Raw genomic sequence first — 18,601 nt, 5'->3', positions numbered from 1 at the left:
CTTCTCAATGTGGAGCTGTAACCAGTTCTAGCTCAGACTAATTCTTGGCTGCTGATCCTGATTTCTGCTTTTTAGTCCGGGATCCTATCCTGTATTCCTCCTTTTTATTCCTAATTCTTGGATCCTGCTTTCTTAGCCCTGTATTTTGCTTCTGGTGAGTCCCACTGGCACTCTTCCAACCCTGTTCTCTCTTCAGCCCATTCTTGCTCTGCATTAGGCACCCCTTGATCTCCTGACCCTGGCCCTACTGTGCCTCTCTTGGCATTCTTGTCTTGCACTAGCATAAAAGAGAGAGCTACACATGGTGTTGCTACTTCTGAGCAGTACAGTTCTTGAACCAGTAAATCTAGCTGGATGTAAGATGGTTTCCTGTACATCCATTCCTTGCCTCCATTCCTTATCCAACATAATTTTTTCCCATTATTCAGAACATCCCAATCTACTTCTACCTTAAATAAAAAGAACTAACTGTAACCTGATTTGCAAACCCCACCTTCTAAACCATCCTAATCTCCAGTAAAGTTAGGCCACCAATTGAAACATGTTGGTAAAAAGGAACATCCATATTTCTATTGAACATGTGAAAAAAAACCCTACTTCAGAAGTTCTCACATCTTTCCTGTAGTGGTTTGGTGCCATCTGTTTATTGATTTCACTAACCAGTGCTCATGTATACAGTCTTACAAAGAAGCTCCTAAAACCTGATTTCACTATGGGACTAAGCAATGTTGCAAACAGCATCCTACTGCTAAATTAGTAAATTAAAACTGAACAATGAAAAAGATTGAGCAAGTCAGCAGTGGGCCCTGGCAGCAAAGAAAGGCAGCCTTGGTTGTGTTGACTGGAACATAACCAGCAGATCAAGGGGAGTGATTATTCCCCTTTTCTTGCAATCACTAGACCACATCTAGAATATTGTATCCAGTTTTGAGATGCAAAGTACAACAATGACATTGATAAACTAGGATGAGTTTATTGGGGGGCCACCAAGATGGCTGGGGCCAGAGTATTTGCCCTGTGAGGAGAGGCTGAGGGAGCTGAGCTTGTTCTGCCTGGAGGAGTGATGGCTTTGGGAGTACCTGAGAGAGTCATACAGGGAGGATGTCAAAAAGACAGAGCCAAGCAATTCACAGCAGCTCTGGCTGGTATAAGAAGGCACATTTTTACCACAGGTACAACGAAGCAGTGGATCAGGTTGCCCAGACAAGTTGTGCAGCTTTCATCCTTGAATGTTTTCAAGACCTGACCAGACAAAGCTCTGAGCAACCTGTGCTGATTTCACAGCTGACCCTGCTTTAAGCTAGGGGTTGGGCTAGACAGCTCCCAAGGTCCCCTCCAACCCCAATTACTCTGTCATCCTACGGGTCAAGGTGATCCAGGAGCTGAAGAAGAAACTGCAAAGGCAGCAGTAACGCAGAAGCCACCAATGGATAACCAGAAATCTAGAGGGAGGCAGTCTGGAGGCAAGCCAAAGCAAAAGACAAAAAATCGTCTCCTTAACCTATGTTGGCATATGTTGCAATTTTTTTAAGAACCCCCTAAGTGCACAATGTGAAATAGATATAGGAAAACACTAGAAAATATTCTGGGATTACATCAAGGAGAACTTACAGGACCTGCAAATATTTGGTAAAGTAGAAAGCAGCTCTTAAGTAGTATTTGGGTCTTTTAGTGAGCTTGAGAATTAGCTTGTCAACAAGTTTGTCTTCCTACAAAAAAATCTGTTCCTGCAGTCAGTTTCAAAACACCAAGTAGTCTCTTGTTCTGATGTTCTTTTTCATAAAATATGACTTTTGGAAGATCAAGACAACCTCTAATTTCAGCTGCACTGATATCTGTTCTGAAATCAAGCTGTTATAGATGCAGAATTAATTCATAAAGGTAGCATCATCCAGTCAAGGGAACTAAGCGTTCTTATTTAATCTTACTTCAAGTCAGGACCAAATTTTACAAATTTTGAAAGGAGAGAGCACTGAAAACTCTCTGCTGGGGTATATGAAGTTACCACATTATTTCAAAGACTGTTAAAAATCACAAAGACACTGTTTAAAACCCCATCTGTCCTACGAAAAACACATTGAGTAAAAAACTGTTGTTTAAGGTAAAGTAGAAGACAGGTGAAACAACACAAGAGCAATTCTAAGCATCACCTCAAAAAATTCCTTAAAAGGCAAGCCAAGATGTGTTGCACACTGGAGTGAAAACATAAGGATTATAATGGCCAAGCAGATGTTTCATAATATCTCATCAAAAGCTACCTTAAAGTCACTACCCACAGAGAGAGCTTTTACTCCAAATCATCAAGTGATTGGAACAGGACTCTCGGACATGACATTTCATAATAACAAAAGGCTACCACCACTGGCCTGCATCCTTCGGTAGTATGCCTCATGTACTATAGAACTAGACATCTACTTTAAAAAAAAAGGCAACTAATTTCTATTATCTATCAAGGAAAGTAATTGAGATTTTTAAGAAGAGTTTTCATAGTCTGACTATTAAAGTAAGGTCATCTTTTCCATGGTTCTAGCTGATTCTGACAGATTAAATGAGGTAGAAGAGAGATCCAGGTATAGCATACAGCTAGGGTGAAACACCTGTAATTGACTGTATAAATTGGAATGAATAGAAAATCTCGTGTGTCCTGTGGATGGACTTCACCTTGTTACAAGATCTGATGATTCAAACGTGCCTTAATAAGTTATAAGTGAACCATGGAATGCTCTCATATAGCCAGAATATTCCCAACAATTTTTGAACAAAAGCAAAGATCTTGAAGAAATATGAGTCTACATAATATGAAGGTAAATAAGTATGAGCTTCAAAAGAAGAACCCTTTAATGAGAATTAAGGGTAGGAGGATGTCCATCAGTCCCCTTTTTCTGACATGAAAGTAACTCAGGAAAGCAGGCAAAACGGAAAATAAAACAAAGCTCTTTCTAAGATTTATGTGAAATATTTGCTGTCTAAATTTCCCTTCATACTGCTGACCTTCTCCTGATTTTTAACTGCTATTTAAAACAGGGTGGAGTCAGTCACCAAGTTTCACTTTAGAGAAACAGGTCCACAGTCTGGCTTTGTGATGGTGGGTAATAAACTCTTGATGTAAATCTTCCCAAACTCATTAGCGTCTTTTTAATTGCCACAGATTAACTTCTTGACTGTCTTATACAGAAGGAAGAATATCTATTTAAAATAGAGATCAGCAATCCTTTAGCATTCCAGAACACTGTGCCAAGTCTCCTGAAGGTGCATCATCATGGACGCTGCTCACTGTAAAATATCTGAGCTGTTCAAGTCAGGGTGATTACAAAAATGCAGGTGTCCAGGGCTTCACAATCTACTGTGCAACTGCATTTAACGGTACGTCCAGTGCTTTATCTCCTGGTGAACTCCAGCATCTTTGTTAGGACAAATTGGTGAGCCTGCCTACAGTTAACTCACTTGTTCAATGGGTTCAGTTTCAGTGATAACTCTTAGTTCTGTTTCTAGTCTGGTTTAGTCTTCTATCTCTAGTGAATCCTACTTACATTGGATAAACAGAATCAAAGTGTGCTTCCTGTATTTGCTTCTGTTCCTCAAGCTGTTCACATGCCATTTCTATCACTACTGCACTCAAAATCTCTTGCACTTCATGCAGTCCTGCCACCCAGGCAGCAGCTTATTTTTCGAAGAGACTAATGAGGCAGGATTTCGGTTTTAAGAAATCCTCTTTTGCCTCTGATTGTTCTACCTAATTTGGGCTTCTTTGAGATGTTACTTTGCAAACACAATCTAGGAATTCAAACAATATGCATTTTAAGGAGTCCTCATTTAACCTGGATTTTAAACTACATTTCCATAATTTCTTTTAGTCCTTGGATCATAAAACCAAAAACAAATAAAAAGAGATGGAAAGGCAACCATCTTTTCTTATCACAGAATTTCTGTTTCATTACACTTTATTTCACCCCAAAAGCCTGTTAAGTATTTTAGCATACCTGATGGTTTGAGAACAGAGATATGAACTTTCCCCTTAATCCTACTTTCCCTATGTAACATTTAAATATGACTTTCACTGAATTTGTCCTAGGACACAGCACCTTCAAAGGAATTCATGCTAAAGAGAACAGCTGGATTGACACAGGGGACATCTGGTGAGTGCTTATACCTGTAAGCAGAAGTGCCTAAGGATATAAATATATCTTTCTATGATTCCACTTTTTAAGTCCTTAAATCCATAGACATCAGAGGGTAGCCTCCATGATTTGACGGAAGGTCCCACAATTTTTTTTCTTAATCTCTTGTTTTCACTGATTATTAGGATACATCTTGGAAAACCCCTGTACAATAAGAAATATATGAGCTCAGCTGATAATTTGTCTACAAATTTGGGAAACAAATCTGCAAGATGTAGATACCACCATCTCGCCATCTCCTTATCCCTCCATAGGCAAGTTAAACTGCTTAGAAAACATTACCTTTACCTAAAATGTATTTCCTCAGCAGCTTTACCCTTGTTACATTGCAACTAGGGGAAAAAAGGCTGCAGGGAGATTCTGAGCATGCAAACCACTCCTAGGGAATAGAGAAACTGAACTCTCTCTTTTGCTCTTTAGTCATTGTGCTTCAGTTCTCAAAGAGGGACAATTAGAAAACATATATTACTTATGTCTGTCATATCGCATCGTAAATACTGTAATAATTTAACTTTTTGCTTGCTTGTAAGGTTAATTTGAATTCACTTTCACAGAAAATATGCAACACCTATTGACATTACTTACAACTTCAATTTTATCACATAGAACACTTTAACAGTAGGATAATAATATGTAATATTTCCAGAAAAGAAACAAAAAACAATTCAATTGAAACTGTATGAGAAATTTAGATCATTTCACAAGACAGGTATCTATACTGGAACTATTCTGGGGTCAAAAACTCTTTAATGTCTATGAATTATGAAAACCCTTGAAGTTCCTTTCATTTTACAGATGTTTCCTTAGCATACCATTAGCATAGCATTTCCTAAATTTATGTGACTAGAAACTAGTTTAGAATTGGTAAAGGAAACATTTCTAACTGCCTCCTAAAAAACACCCAAGTTACTTTACAATTCTTGAAACTGAAAGTCAGCCTGTTTACCAGAAGTGAATTTGCATTATCGTCTCTTAGATACAGAAAACTATGTCACAGTGTTTTGAATTTTGTTTTTAGAAAATCATATTCAAACTACATAAAATGCAGATATTATTAATTAGCTAGTTGCTTCAGATTAAACTGCAGAAGTATGCAAATCACTAGAATTGTTTTTTACCTGTGGCATGTGTCACTCGATAGAGAACAGAAACAGGATGATGCATCCTGGTTCTCTGAAATTTAATGGATCTAAGACACTCTATATGGGGAAAAGAATAAAACATCTTTTAAATATTTTACATAGTTTAAAGAAAAAAGATATATCAGATAAATTTTACTGTGATAACACAAGTTGAACTTCATGACAAAACTGGTTGTATGATAGATGAATTTTTTTCCTCAGCATAAACTAACTCCGGAAGAAACACAATTTCCAAACTTCTTTTCAGCATGGTACTTAAGGTTATTAGATGAAAAATCTCTATATATTCAAGGCACAGATTTTGGACAAGATGCTCTTTTATGGGAAAAAAAAAAAAAAGAGGTTTTGTTTATGCAGACCTTAATTTATTTGGTAATTTTGCTAAAATTTCATTTTCTCCTATCTTGGATTACTAGTAGTAATATAAGTTTGCTGCAATAATTTAACTATTCTACTTTTTGTATTATAAAAATGAACACCTTTGGGGTACATTATTACTCTGTTCAGAAATAAGGATTAAATTTTCAGGACTGTTTTTATTTTTTTTCTTGTTATTTCTTGTTATTAGCTGATTCCAGACTGTCAGTGAAACCTCTGGTAAAACAATGATTTCCATCTGCAGAAGGAGGATAATATTCCTTCTGATGTATTACTGAAGAAAATATTGTATTGCCTAACACTAAATCAATAATAATTCTTGTAAGCAAAGACTTTACTTCCAACAAATGACAGTCAGAAATACCATAGGTTAGAAGGGCCACAGAGGTAATGTCATGTTTTAGTAACATTCTCACTAGAAGTGTTGCTGAAGGCATTAAGGCTTTACAAAAGAAAGCCTTCTCTATGCTGAGACTCCAAGGTCCTGACCCTACTTTGCTTAGCTCCATCACGCAGAACCAGCTTCTACAGAATAACGGTGGTGTGTTACATATCCATCCAAATCCTTCGTATATACTACTTGCAATACAGATGCTTGAAGACACCATTATATTCACTAAAATTAACTGCAAGAGATGATGTAGTTAAGATACTTCAAAAAAAAAAAGAATCAAAAAAATGCAATACCTTGGGGAAATCTGATTGAGGTACATAGCTTTTTTCTTGCATGACAGATGGCAAAAATTCCTCAGAACCACAAATCTGTTGTTTGGGAAAAGGATGATAAACTGGCAAAATTTCCACTGATAACTCTGTGGCTGCCATCAAAGAAAATCAACCCGTTTAATCAAGAGAAGCACTCCCAGAGACCGAGCTGAAGAAAACAGCCACACTGCTAAAACCACTTCACAGGCCTCATCGTTAGAGTCAGAATTACAGGTGATGACAGTAAGCTGTGGGCAAATCCTCCCTCTGAGGCATGCCCAGCAGAACCGTGTGGAGCGGCTCTCGCGGGCCGTCCCAGGAGCACCTTCTCAGGCTGCTGCAGCACCGGAGAGCCGGGCTGGTCTCCTGCCTCTCGTAGTGTCCGACAGTGCTCGGTGGCCCCGGAACCACCCGCCGTGAAGCAGACAAAGATCCTGCTTCTTCATTTTGAATCCTACACGTTCAAGCAGGCTTCATGCAAGCACTGCACTGGGACTTCAGGTCTATCCTTTCTACCTGCGTGCCACCCTTTCCTTGTTTTTTCAAGGTCAACAGCCTAGCAAATTGATCTAGCAAACATGTTTCCATCTAGCCGGAACCACTGCTCTACCCTTGTTATCTGTCAAACGTGAATAATGTCCTTTTTGCGCCTGTTCTGCCTGGCAGAGAATTAAGTGGCACAGACTGCAGTCTGGTGTGATACATCTTATCATAGGTGATTATTCTCATTTCTTGGAGCTCTCTGACTGTTGCAGCAATTCAATTAAGTTCATATATTCTCTATTTTTGAATGTCACACTTTGGCACCCAGATATTTAGTACATATTTCCCGGTTAATTTTCTTTCTTGTTTTCCATAGATTTTCTCATTTATTATCAGCATAACATCAGTTTCAGCACATCTTAGATAATTAATTCAAGCACAGTCACACTATTTTATACATTAATTGTTACTCAGTTCAATAGCATCTTGGAACTTCTTTACAGCTTAAATTCAGATAAGAACTGTAAACAGAAATAATTGAATTTACTATGAAAAGATAGCCACTTTGAAACAAAATAGACTAACAGTTTAGTAATTCACATGTCTATACAAAGCAGTTCTGAAAGGAAAATATCTTCTACTACAAAAAGGCTGAAAGGATTTAAGATAAATTGCAGTGATTACTCTGGCTGGAAGTTGGTCAAAACAGCACTCAGGTGATTTTAAAATGTGATTATTAAGGGAATGGTTACAATCACATAATTGAATCTGGCTTTGATAGAAATCTTTTGATATACCTTTTGATGTATATTTGATTTATACGTGTTTGATAAAATAATTTTTTTCTGAAAAATATTTCCTTTTTTGCAAAAGAATATTTAACTCATTACTGTAAAACTCAAGACTTTGTGTTACACAGTATTTTTTTTAAATGTAAAAATGTAATTTTCTGCTATTGAAAATCCTTTTTTTTCCAATAAACTCCAGTAACTGATGAATATTCAGAGCCAAAATAGACTGATGATTTTATATTTTTACTTTCTCTTTAAGATTCATTGTAAAATTACAAGGTACTTTAACAAATTTTTATAACGTATTTAACCTCTGCTTTCTAGATATATGATTAGCAATAGGAGCTTACATAAAAACTAAGAAAATGGCTGACAATAAAAAGTACGTGCTGACAGATAAAGACAGCCAGTATGAGTCTCTTGTCAGATGTTTATGTTTCAGCCATAACCATGATATGTGAATGCCGTATTTGTGTTAACCGCAGTATTTGTGTTAACCACAGTATTATGTTTACAATACCATAAATCTCTAATAGAGACATGGATACTCAAGATTAAAAACTAAATTAGAAAAGCATCAAAACCAAAGTAAATTAAAAGAGAGCTTGAATTAAATGAAAAAAGAAAATGACAGCAACAGAAATCTTTTCTGAGAGTTTGGATATCATTGACTAAAGAAGAAAATACTAGAAATCACACCAATCCACACCTGTATTCAAAGTCACTAAATTACTTTTAACCCATCAGCAAAATACAGACTGATAAAAATAGAAAAGAGAGAAGAGATGTTTTCTACATTACCATGTATATAGAGCTCAAATCTAGAATTCCGACTTTATTTCATCTAGCTACATTTTTAAGTCTTATAATTAAACTTTAAATCCTATATTTATAGGAATGAGGACTGCAACATCAGCAATTTATTCCACAAACTTTTTATATTAAAACCACAATAAAATGCTTGATTGAAAATATAAATGCTATCAGCACTATGGGCCAGAGAGTAGTAAAACTCCTTACGTACCACAAATGAGCATGATTGATTGATTAGGTAACCTGAGCACTTACAGGCTGTTGAGAGTGACAGGACCTGTCCTTCCAGACCAGACAGCTGGTTTAGCTATCAATTTTCTTGTCCAAAAATACAATTACTGACTAGTCCATAGGAAAGCACAAAAGCCGTGGAACAGGCAGTAACTAAATAGTTTCCTCATATGGAAAATTCTTAGCCTAATTGGTGTTTGGTTTATTTCCTGAAGCAAAGAGCTTACTGGTTTGGCGGAGGCGAAGAGGAAGATGAAGGGGTTCCATAAAACTATGCACACCTATTCCCATTTATAAGCCTATCAAATTCTACTCATTAGGCCCTTAGTTTTACAGGTATTTTATAGAAATTAATTGCATGGAATATTTGCATGTGTTATTATCTGTGTAAATTTTTGCCTTCTTAATTATTCTTCAGCATAGCTCTATTCTAATTATTTCATCGTTCCAAGTTGTATCCAGATATCTAAAATTTTAAAATTTAAACTGGTATGATAAAAGGAAAGCTATATAAAACAAATTTCCATTTTCTGCACTGTTTTGAGGGAATATGGATAACTAATCTAGCCTCCATTTTTTATTCAATGTTTTGAATATTTCTAATTACATCCTTAACAATTATAGGATCAAAGAAGTATATTCATAATTATTATAAATTATCAAATTATTACTGGGCATATAATGATCTTCCTAGAACTCCCAAACTCTAAGCTTAGATATTCAAAAACAATTGCCAATTTGAAACCAATATAAATCAACTATAGCTTATACACAGTAAGAATATCAAAGGTCTCATCATCCTATTACCTTGGATGTTTGTTCAACCCCTCCTCTGCAAGGGTTTCAAGAAGAAAAGTGACAAGTGTTTCTCCTAGCAATCTTTGCTGCTCTGTGTACTGCTCTGTTTTGATTTTTAAGCAGGGGCCAAGGGCATTCCCAAAACACCATTAAATCAAATGCTTCAGCCAACACAGGTCAAAGGATACCACATGTAGCTGTACCAATGACTCAACTACTTACTACAGGCTTCAGAGGAAAAAAGCATTTCTTGGACACCTTTGCACATTGTGACAAGACTGAACGTTAAGAAGATCTGCCGCTGCTGTATTCAAACTCAATCTCTTCCACCTCCAGTGTTACAGTTCTTACCTTTTGCACATTCTCTCACACAGGTAACCCATAAGGTGGTACTTGATTCATTGCTGAATCAAAGTGTCTCAGTCTGAAGAACTGCAGCTTTTCAGAGCCTGCATGCTCCAAGGGCATTTCAGCAGCATCTACACTACTCAAATAAACTGAACGCATGCTTAACTCTTCTTTTCCACAGCTTAATTTGTCTTGGTCTTGCTAATAGGTTAGAAGATTGCAAAGTTGCATGCTAGTATGCCTAATACTACTAGTTTCCTATGCCAAACACAGAGAATTATGCTCACATCTAAAACTTGAATTGTGGCTATTGATTAACAGGAACTGCAGCATTACATCTGATGATGTAGAAACTTTCACTCCTATCATCAATATGAATCATTAAAGGTGGAGTTAGAAAGTCCTGTTTGGTGTTTTGTATTATTCTCTATTTGGTGTACTCTTTTCTACATTTGGCTAAATAATCTTGTCATCAGTTCTGCAAAAATTTCAGTTTTTCTCTGGTCTTTTACCTCTTTTACCCCAACTTTGTTCCTTGCTGCTCTAATATACTATATTCCTAATTACTACATTACTGGCTATTACTAATTGCTGTATTACATAACTGGATTTCTTTGCCTTTTTGTAGGTCATTATTTTCTCCTAATAAAACAAATAAAATGAGCCTCATGATACTTTGAGGTTTAAATGTGTGTCAGCTAGTTGCCAGTCTCTGTTTTACCTTTGTTCCTAAAAAACCCCAATCGTTTTTCACTATTCTTACTCCTACCTAAATTCAGCACCCTTTAGTTTGGCATTCAACGCTTTTAGTTACTCAGACCCTTTTGTAGTGGGTAATATGGCCTGGGTTGATGGAATTCTCTCTTGATTCTACATTGACTTCACATTGATTGCAAACACTTCTAGGGCTCCACATACAAGGAAGTATCTTCTTGGTTTTTTTCTTAGTAACAACAAAGCTTTTCAGCCCTCCCCAGTCGATCCGCTGGGCATCTTCCAGTCATGGGGACAATGAGTGAGGAATGGCACGATTCCTCACACCCTTTATTCTTCGTTTGTCTGCAGGGATTCCTGAATCTGAGCAGTGGTGGGAATGGCCAGGAGAAGGAGTTACTCACCAAGCACAGCACTATCCATTTGTTTGCCAGAAGAGCTAATGGCAGCAGCACCAAGCAAGAAGCAAGGCAGAGAGGTTCAGAGAGGTTTTAAGAGGTAGTTTGGGACTTGACTTCAAAAGCCAGTTCAACCAAATGCAAACAAAGTGAATCTAGAATGCTGCTCGCTCAGCTTCTCTGAGCTCCCATCTTGGCCCTTCCCTCTTCGCAGTGCATCTTGCTCAAACAAGAAATGGGAAGCTTAGTTTTTTATGCAAAACAATAAACTAGTCCTTGAACAATTTTTGAGGAAAATCAGGCTAGTGTTGCAGAACCACAGTACGCTAAATGGCAATTTTTTCTCTGGTGGATCACTCTTGTGCTACTGTGCTTTTTTTCTGTATTACCAGAACTCAGGTTTTCCTGCATGTCAGCTGCTACCAGCACTGCAATTCAGACTTCAGTGTATATCCTATTTAGTACAAGTCTACAAGTACTCAATATTCAGAAATAAATAGTTTTTCCAGTACCAGAAATACTTTTACCTAATCCTTAATGCCCACACTGTTTTTCCTCTCACATCTCCTTAGTTGTAAATATTTTTATATGAAAATAAAATATATTGCTTGCTTTCCTTATGTCTGTGCTGAAACCATATTAAGCACCTTCTGCATTTAAGAAAATAACTCTTATACACAATATATTACCTGCCAAACTCATGTATACAAAATATTATGGAAGCAGAATACTTAGTTTTCAAAAAATAATGAGGCATGTATATTAATAATAATAATAATACAACCTGTGATTTTATCATGAGGAAAAAAATATAAGGGATAATCAGTTTCATATTTCAGCAGCTTCTAAGAATACAAATGTCTGGAAGTAAACTTTTCCCACAAGCTTCTTAATGTATGATTATGCACCATAGAAGTGTATGTACCTTCCTCTAAAGCCTCTAGTACTGACTTCCAGAGGTAGAACAAAACTAGAGAGGTATAATACAGGATGCCTATTTTAATATTTTAGTATTTAATATAACCTACTGTTACAGCTTTTGCTTTCTCAAGAAGGAAGGATATTTTTTTCTTAACTCAAGGTAATCATGAGGGACATACAGTTGCTGTTGACTTCCATTTAGAGAAATAAATAGAACAGAAAGGTAAAAGAAAATTCCATGTGCTAACTTCCCTGAATTTCACTTAGTGCCTACTTAATGATATTTTTCTCAGGCATGGCACGCTTGACTGCCTGCTTGTGCCAGCTTGTGCCAGTTGACAGATTTAAAAAATCAAAGTCACTGTATAGTACACAGAACATAAGACTTCAGTCAGCATTTGAGATAGGTGTTTCAGTTCATGATTCCAGAAGAATTTTTGTAGAAACCAGGTAGATAAATTTTACTTACTAATTTTCTGTCTCTAGATAATATAAACACTTAATTAAGGGGAATTGAAGCAGTCGTAGTAAAAAAGTGAAGACGGAACTCTCATATGGCTTATGAGAGTTATGGTTCTCATATGGCTTTAAAACTACACAATTTTAAGAATGCATTTCGAATTAAAACATATATGTGAATACTCAGTGTCTAGTTCCACGGGTTCATTGACAGAATAAATAACTCATTTTCAAATACTGAAACTACACTTTGGCAGAAGAGTAAATTAACTGTTTATTTCTGGAGACAATTTGTTCGATGTGTGCAATAAATAAATCACCATATTCATAAAATAATTCCATTTATAATTTTCCTCTTTAATACATTCCAATAATACTGAAGGTAAATTTTTAATAAAAAGGATAAAAGATGTAGAGTGAGGCCCAATAATATGGTGTAGGTGAAATGGAAAAACAAGGGTAGGAAATGTTTCCTTAGGTAGTTATATTCTACCCAGCTTCTTTACATGAGAGCCCATTTATTCTCTTTTCTCCATACCAGTCCTACTTCTGACTCAAATTTCAGTCAAGCATTGAGGGAGCAGGAAAATTAGCAGAATAAGTCTGGTTATACATACAATACATAAAGTCATATTTTTGTGGTACATACAATCATAACACTTACGAGAAGGTCTGCTCACAGCAGTATGCTCATCTCTAAAAGGTAACACCTTTCAAAGGCGACAATATAGACACACATGAAAATAATTTTGCCATAAGTGTCAACATAAAGGCATCTAAACATGACAGTATACCAAGTCCCTTCTACATGTTAATAAAAATTCCTATGCCTTCTGTAGTAAAAACTACATTTGTAAAATACCCAGATAATCATGCAGCACATTTACAGAGGTTTTTAAGTATTTTTAGCCATTTTCACAGCTTTCTGTTTTGTCAGTTCTAACTATTTCCATCAATAGCGTTTTCCATTTTGTCATGGGCTTTGCTAAAGCTTTTCCTCTATTTTCCCACACTGAAATGTACATTCTAGAAAGTAATTATATCAAGTATATTAGTCTACATTATCTGCAAAACTAATAATACTTAATAAATTGGATGATTTCTTTGTCTTCAAATATTAAATGGCTCAGTTTACAGTAACTTTGCCAATCCTTGGAGCATCCTGGAAATAAAAGTCTAAAACAGATTTCTCTTCCTCAGCCAGCTTTTATAGGTCAGAAGTCTCATGTTTTCCACTTACAATCTGACCTCAATTAATGAAATCTTTTAGAGGACACTAAATTATTTTTGTATAATAGAAGTTTAAATTGAAAATATCTTGATTATTTTAATTAACACACTGCATATGACATGACCCTGTTCCAGATAGCAGGAAATTTTGGATAGTATATTTGAGGCTATACTACTACATAATGATTCAGATTTTTGGCAAATTGCCACAGCTGGGGTGGAAGCTTTTGTTGATGTATAAAATACCTTTCCAAGAGCTACACTGCCACTATTAAACTAAGTAACACCACATCTTCCAGTTTTCAATAGATAAAGATAACCCTGTGTTCAAATATATGAAAGCTGTGAACAGGTTTCAATAGCTCTCATTCCATCTGTCACTCAATAAACCTCTATTTTCCTTCTCTTTGAGATTTTAAATCATGCCCCTATTGTTCATTCCAATAGATAATTACACTGCCACTTTTATTTGCTTTAACTTATCCTTCTTAAATTTTAATAATCAAGAACGCTCTGTGTTAAGGGTTTTGCTGCACATTACCAATAATTTTATTATAAACACACAAGAAACTTTAACTGAAGAAACAACCTCCCACTCATCTATTACTTTCTAAAAGGATATTGGATATTTCAGTTTAGCATATTTTGTTGCTTTTCAAAACAAAACACCCTTGCCTTAGAATGATAATCTTGTTCCAGCCTGGAATCTGATCCTGCTACCTGTTTGTACTTGCTCATTTTCATTTGGCGACTCCGCTCTTCTACATCCATTGCACCTGTTAAGTTAGAAAAAAGAAAGAAAATAAATACACAAGCAGTCCTCAATTCCAAGTTTAAAGTTATGCTCATGGAAGTTTTAACAGAAAAAGATGAAATCTTATTTACTTAAATTACAGTGTATATAATTTTAGTTTCTGAATTACAATTTTGCAGAAAGCCAAAAAGTTGTAAGAGGAGGAAAATAGTAGATAAGTATTTCAGCAGAATCTTAATATGTGTTGTATTATCTATACAATTCAAATGAAATCAACTTTGTGGAAGAAATGGATGTAAATGGAACACAATGTTTCCACAGAATAGAGTTTTACTATTTCAAAAATATTTAAGAGAAACTGAGTCCTTCATTTAAAAAAAGGAATGCAAAGACAACCTGCTTATTTTGGGTGGAGATCCTGGTTCTGCATTTGTTATAGTGTGATATACCAAATTACTAATGAAGTAGACCTTCCGTTTACCACTTGAGCATGTTCTTAGTATGCTCAAAACAATCTGAAGATGTCTAAAGGAATGTTAAAGAGCCACCCAGTGGCATCACTGTATTACGTTCTAATGACAAGCAACTTCAAGAATGATTTCAGGATTCAATCTTCTTGGACCAAATACATGATTAGTCTCAGTTAGGGATGGGTTCTTACTACGTGACTCGGGCAGCAGCTGTTTTCAACCAACTGGTACTGTAACACCATAATTTGCTATGTAAAATAATAAGGAAGTAAGTGCCAAAGCAGAGGTAGAAGAGTGAGAAATAGAAAAAGGGGGGGGGGATTTTCAAGCAAAATATAGTTATCTATTATACATACACAGGCTTGATTCTCTTCCACTTTAACATGGTATAAATCAAGAGCAATTTATTATCCACTGAATGTTAAAAAGTATTCATTTTGACTGACATTTGTCTTAAACTTTCCATAATTCTAACACAAAAGTTGTCTAGGATTAAGATTTCAGAATCCCACTAGTCATAAATGGCAGTTTCTGTACATTATATATATTGAACAATCTGGACTTTATTTATGGAACTGAGATGGCAATATTAGATTCCTGTCTACTATATAAACCCAATTTAAACTATAAACCTCAGTTCTAAGTTGTAATCTAATAATAAAGTGGGCCCCTGCACAGGGCCTCTGCAGGGCTTCTGAGCTTTGTATTTTCTTTCTTGACAACAGTAATGGTAGTAGCACATACTATGAGACCTGCCAGCTAAGTCTTGTGGCACTTCATAGGAAATCTGGAAGGAAGGAGGTAAAAGGAAGAGGGAATGTGATAAGGGTAGACTGTACTGTTATCAATAAAACCTCTGGCTTCTGATTTTTGTTTTCAAATTCTCCATCTTTACTGCTGACAAACAACATGAATGAAAAGACTTCATCAAAACTTTTAAGAGAAATGAAAATCAAGATAAATGAGTGAAAAAGAAGAAATGGTGTTTTATAGGGAAAAAACAAAATGAAAAAGACAGCAGCAGATGAAAATTCCTGACATGAAATACAGCTAATTTTTCCTATCACAATTTTCCTCAACCATTATAGGCCCCAAAGCAACATTTGCCAATTTATCACTAAGATGCAGTGATTTTTTTAAGGATCTAGTTTTGAAAGCTCTAAAGATATATTTTTTCTCTTGAAAACAAAAACTTTAAACTGAAAAATGATACTCTTTCTTTTTTCATGACAGAAGTAACACATAAATGGTCTTGAAGTAAAATACTCTAAGTTTTGCTGAGAGAAAAAAATAATCTTTTGCTGAAATAACAACATTCTGCAAATCCACTTGTCATTCTTCAGTAACTTAATAAAGGGGATATTCCCTTAATAAAAGGGAAATTTTGTCAGTTTTTCTTATGAAATTTTTTAATGAAATCATCACATACGTTCTTTGTCCACAGATATTCTGCCAAATTTCAGGAAATTACAAGAAGCGATGAAATAACACCTCTTGAGCATAGATTAGAAATTTCACAATTACTTGTGAAAATATTCATTCTTATCTATGATCAGTTGGCAAAGTGAAAGTTAGGTTCCCACAAATCCAATTGCCTATGATCCACAAAACCAAGCACTCTGAAATATGCCATTGAAAAGGGGAGTATAACACATAAGCCCTCGGTGTGAGTTCTCTGTAGCAAAATAAGCAAAATTGGTGGCTCATTTTAGTCTCAAGAGAAAAACAAGACAGAAAAATTTAGAAAAAAAAAAATCAATTCCCATAAAATCTTGTTAAAAGAAAATCTAACTTGCTTTGTATTTTTGAAACTGTCTTTAACAAGTGAGTGAATCCAGTTATATGCAAAAAAGAGGGAATCCTGAGGGCAGTGGAAAGCTCATAATGCAGAAGATCAGCTTTGGTTCTACTATGCATGGAACTGACATGCAGAAAGAGTGTGCAGGGTTACCAGCTGCTGGAGGCTAATCGCGATGTAACTTAAGCCAGATGCAGCCATGACCTGGATGGGAGTACGAAAGGTTGAGAGAGTGTCATGGCACTTCCCGTTCACATGGTCCAGCATAACACATTTTCAGGACTATAGAGACTGACACTAGGAAAATTAAAGCTACTTCTGATACACTTTCATGTACTGCCATGATGTACCAAAGTGTGTGCAACCAAATTTTGGCCAGGCAAAAGCGAGCTCATTTGTACACTTCTGCCTTAACTTCCTTCCAGAATTTTGCATCCAGACAGTAGCTGTGCCTCCAACAGAAATATCCAAAGAGACACTCACAACACAAAAAATTAAGAAAGACTGATGGAAGAACAAAGCCTGGTGTTGCTCACCAAACACAACTGGAATCATTACACTGTAGGCAACATCTTGGAGTTTTGCTTATTTTGAACAACTCTCTAACATTAAAAACCCCATGGCTTGAACGTTAGCTCAGTGGGGTTTTCATCAGCACAGGGAAACTCCTGGCTGACAAAGAGCCAGCTGCTGATTCAATACCAGCCATTCTCCGTATTTTTAGAAGAGAGAGTGCTGAGGGAAGCAGCACGACTATAGTGCAAACACAGTCCTGAAATGCCAGAGTAAGGCACCCAAGTACTGTGCACACCAACCCTGTAACGTGGCCTTGAATCCACCAGGACTGTAGTGAGAGACTAATCTGTGCCAAAGTTTAGCACTAGTGACTAAAGTAAATTAAGCCTCAGGCTATATGAATTGTACTTTAACCTTTGTTTTTATCTATGGAAATTAAACTGGTAGATAAGGAAGTATAAGTAAAAATTTAACTGCAGGATATTCTGTAACAAAAGATAAGGAAATGTCTCAAGACACAGACAAAAAGGGTGCCTGGAAGCTGTGGGAGTAAACAGGATTGGATGAGCAGAAGTGCCATCAGGAAATCAAGCGACCTATAGAGCCTACAAAATCCAGTAACAATTGACAGGCAGAGCCCCTTCTCAGGGGCTCGAGCTGCAACTACTACTGCATATTAAATGTAGTAGAAGAAGGAAGTCCAATTCTTTCATTAAAGCGGAACCTAGGGACAAGCCCTGTTGAGGTGGCATCCGCATAATTCCTACCATGATCTAGGTGGTGGCTATATAATTCCTACAACAGGACTCAGGGCAGGCACTAGAATCACCGCTCCATCTTCAAATGCAAACCATTTTTTTCATGTTTGAACTTGAAATAAGATAAGTTTCAGTCACTTCACCATTAAAACTTCCCTCATAACTAAAAACTAAATGTTTATTTCATGCTAAAAATTTTAAGGGACTGTAATCAGTGGTGTGTTAATGCCCAACTTTCCCTGACCTCAAATGCTCATAGAGTCACATTTCTACAAGGAGATAAGCAATCATTCAAATCAGCCTGGAATTAAAGACTGTTATTTGCTCTTCAGGTCAAATGTTGGTTACTCTCTAAGGTAAGACTCTTCAGTTGATAGCCTATGGTTCACACCAGAGAAAAAAGGGACATCAAAACAGCCTTACCACCCAGCTTAGCCCCAAGGCAAACCTACCTATTTAAAAAATAAAAATAAAAACAGCTGGGAGATGTGTTCTTTCATTCTTTCTTTCATTGCCTTCTCCAGTGGGAATTATTAAACTATTCTAGCTACTATAGATGCTGGCAATGGTGATGTGTTTTGGAGAAGGAGTTTGCTGTACAGTGGGGCTCCTGGGGCACAGGGAATAAAAGGGAAATCTGGGGTATGGAAGTAAAGTGGAGTTTCTCGTAAAATATTAGGACAGATTTAGTTTTGGATAGGCATGGACAAGAGGGA

At 36.3% G+C, this 18,601-nt stretch overlaps 1 protein-coding gene across 49 annotated transcripts in view; it reads right to left on the bottom strand.

Moving 5' to 3' along the window:
• RIMS2 (regulating synaptic membrane exocytosis 2) overlaps positions 1-18,601 on the bottom strand; it is a 491,423-nt gene that overhangs the window by 83,061 nt on the left and 389,761 nt on the right. For 46 of the 49 annotated variants that reach the window (XM_069779830.1, XM_069779826.1, XM_069779829.1 and 43 more), the window contains one exon: positions 14,265-14,365. In XM_069779830.1, coding sequence (XP_069635931.1) covers positions 14,265-14,365 — 101 coding nt within the window. The remainder of the gene's footprint in view (positions 1-14,264; positions 14,366-18,601) is intronic. The other 3 variants (XM_069779840.1, XM_069779846.1, XM_069779845.1) reach the window with 1 other exon arrangement.

The sequence above is a fragment of the Haliaeetus albicilla genome, chromosome 3, assembly GCF_947461875.1.
Source record: "Haliaeetus albicilla chromosome 3, bHalAlb1.1, whole genome shotgun sequence".
Lineage (NCBI taxonomy): Eukaryota > Metazoa > Chordata > Aves > Accipitriformes > Accipitridae > Haliaeetus > Haliaeetus albicilla.
The sequence above is the reverse complement of the archived record's forward strand: the minus strand, read 5'-3'. Positions and strand labels throughout refer to the sequence as shown.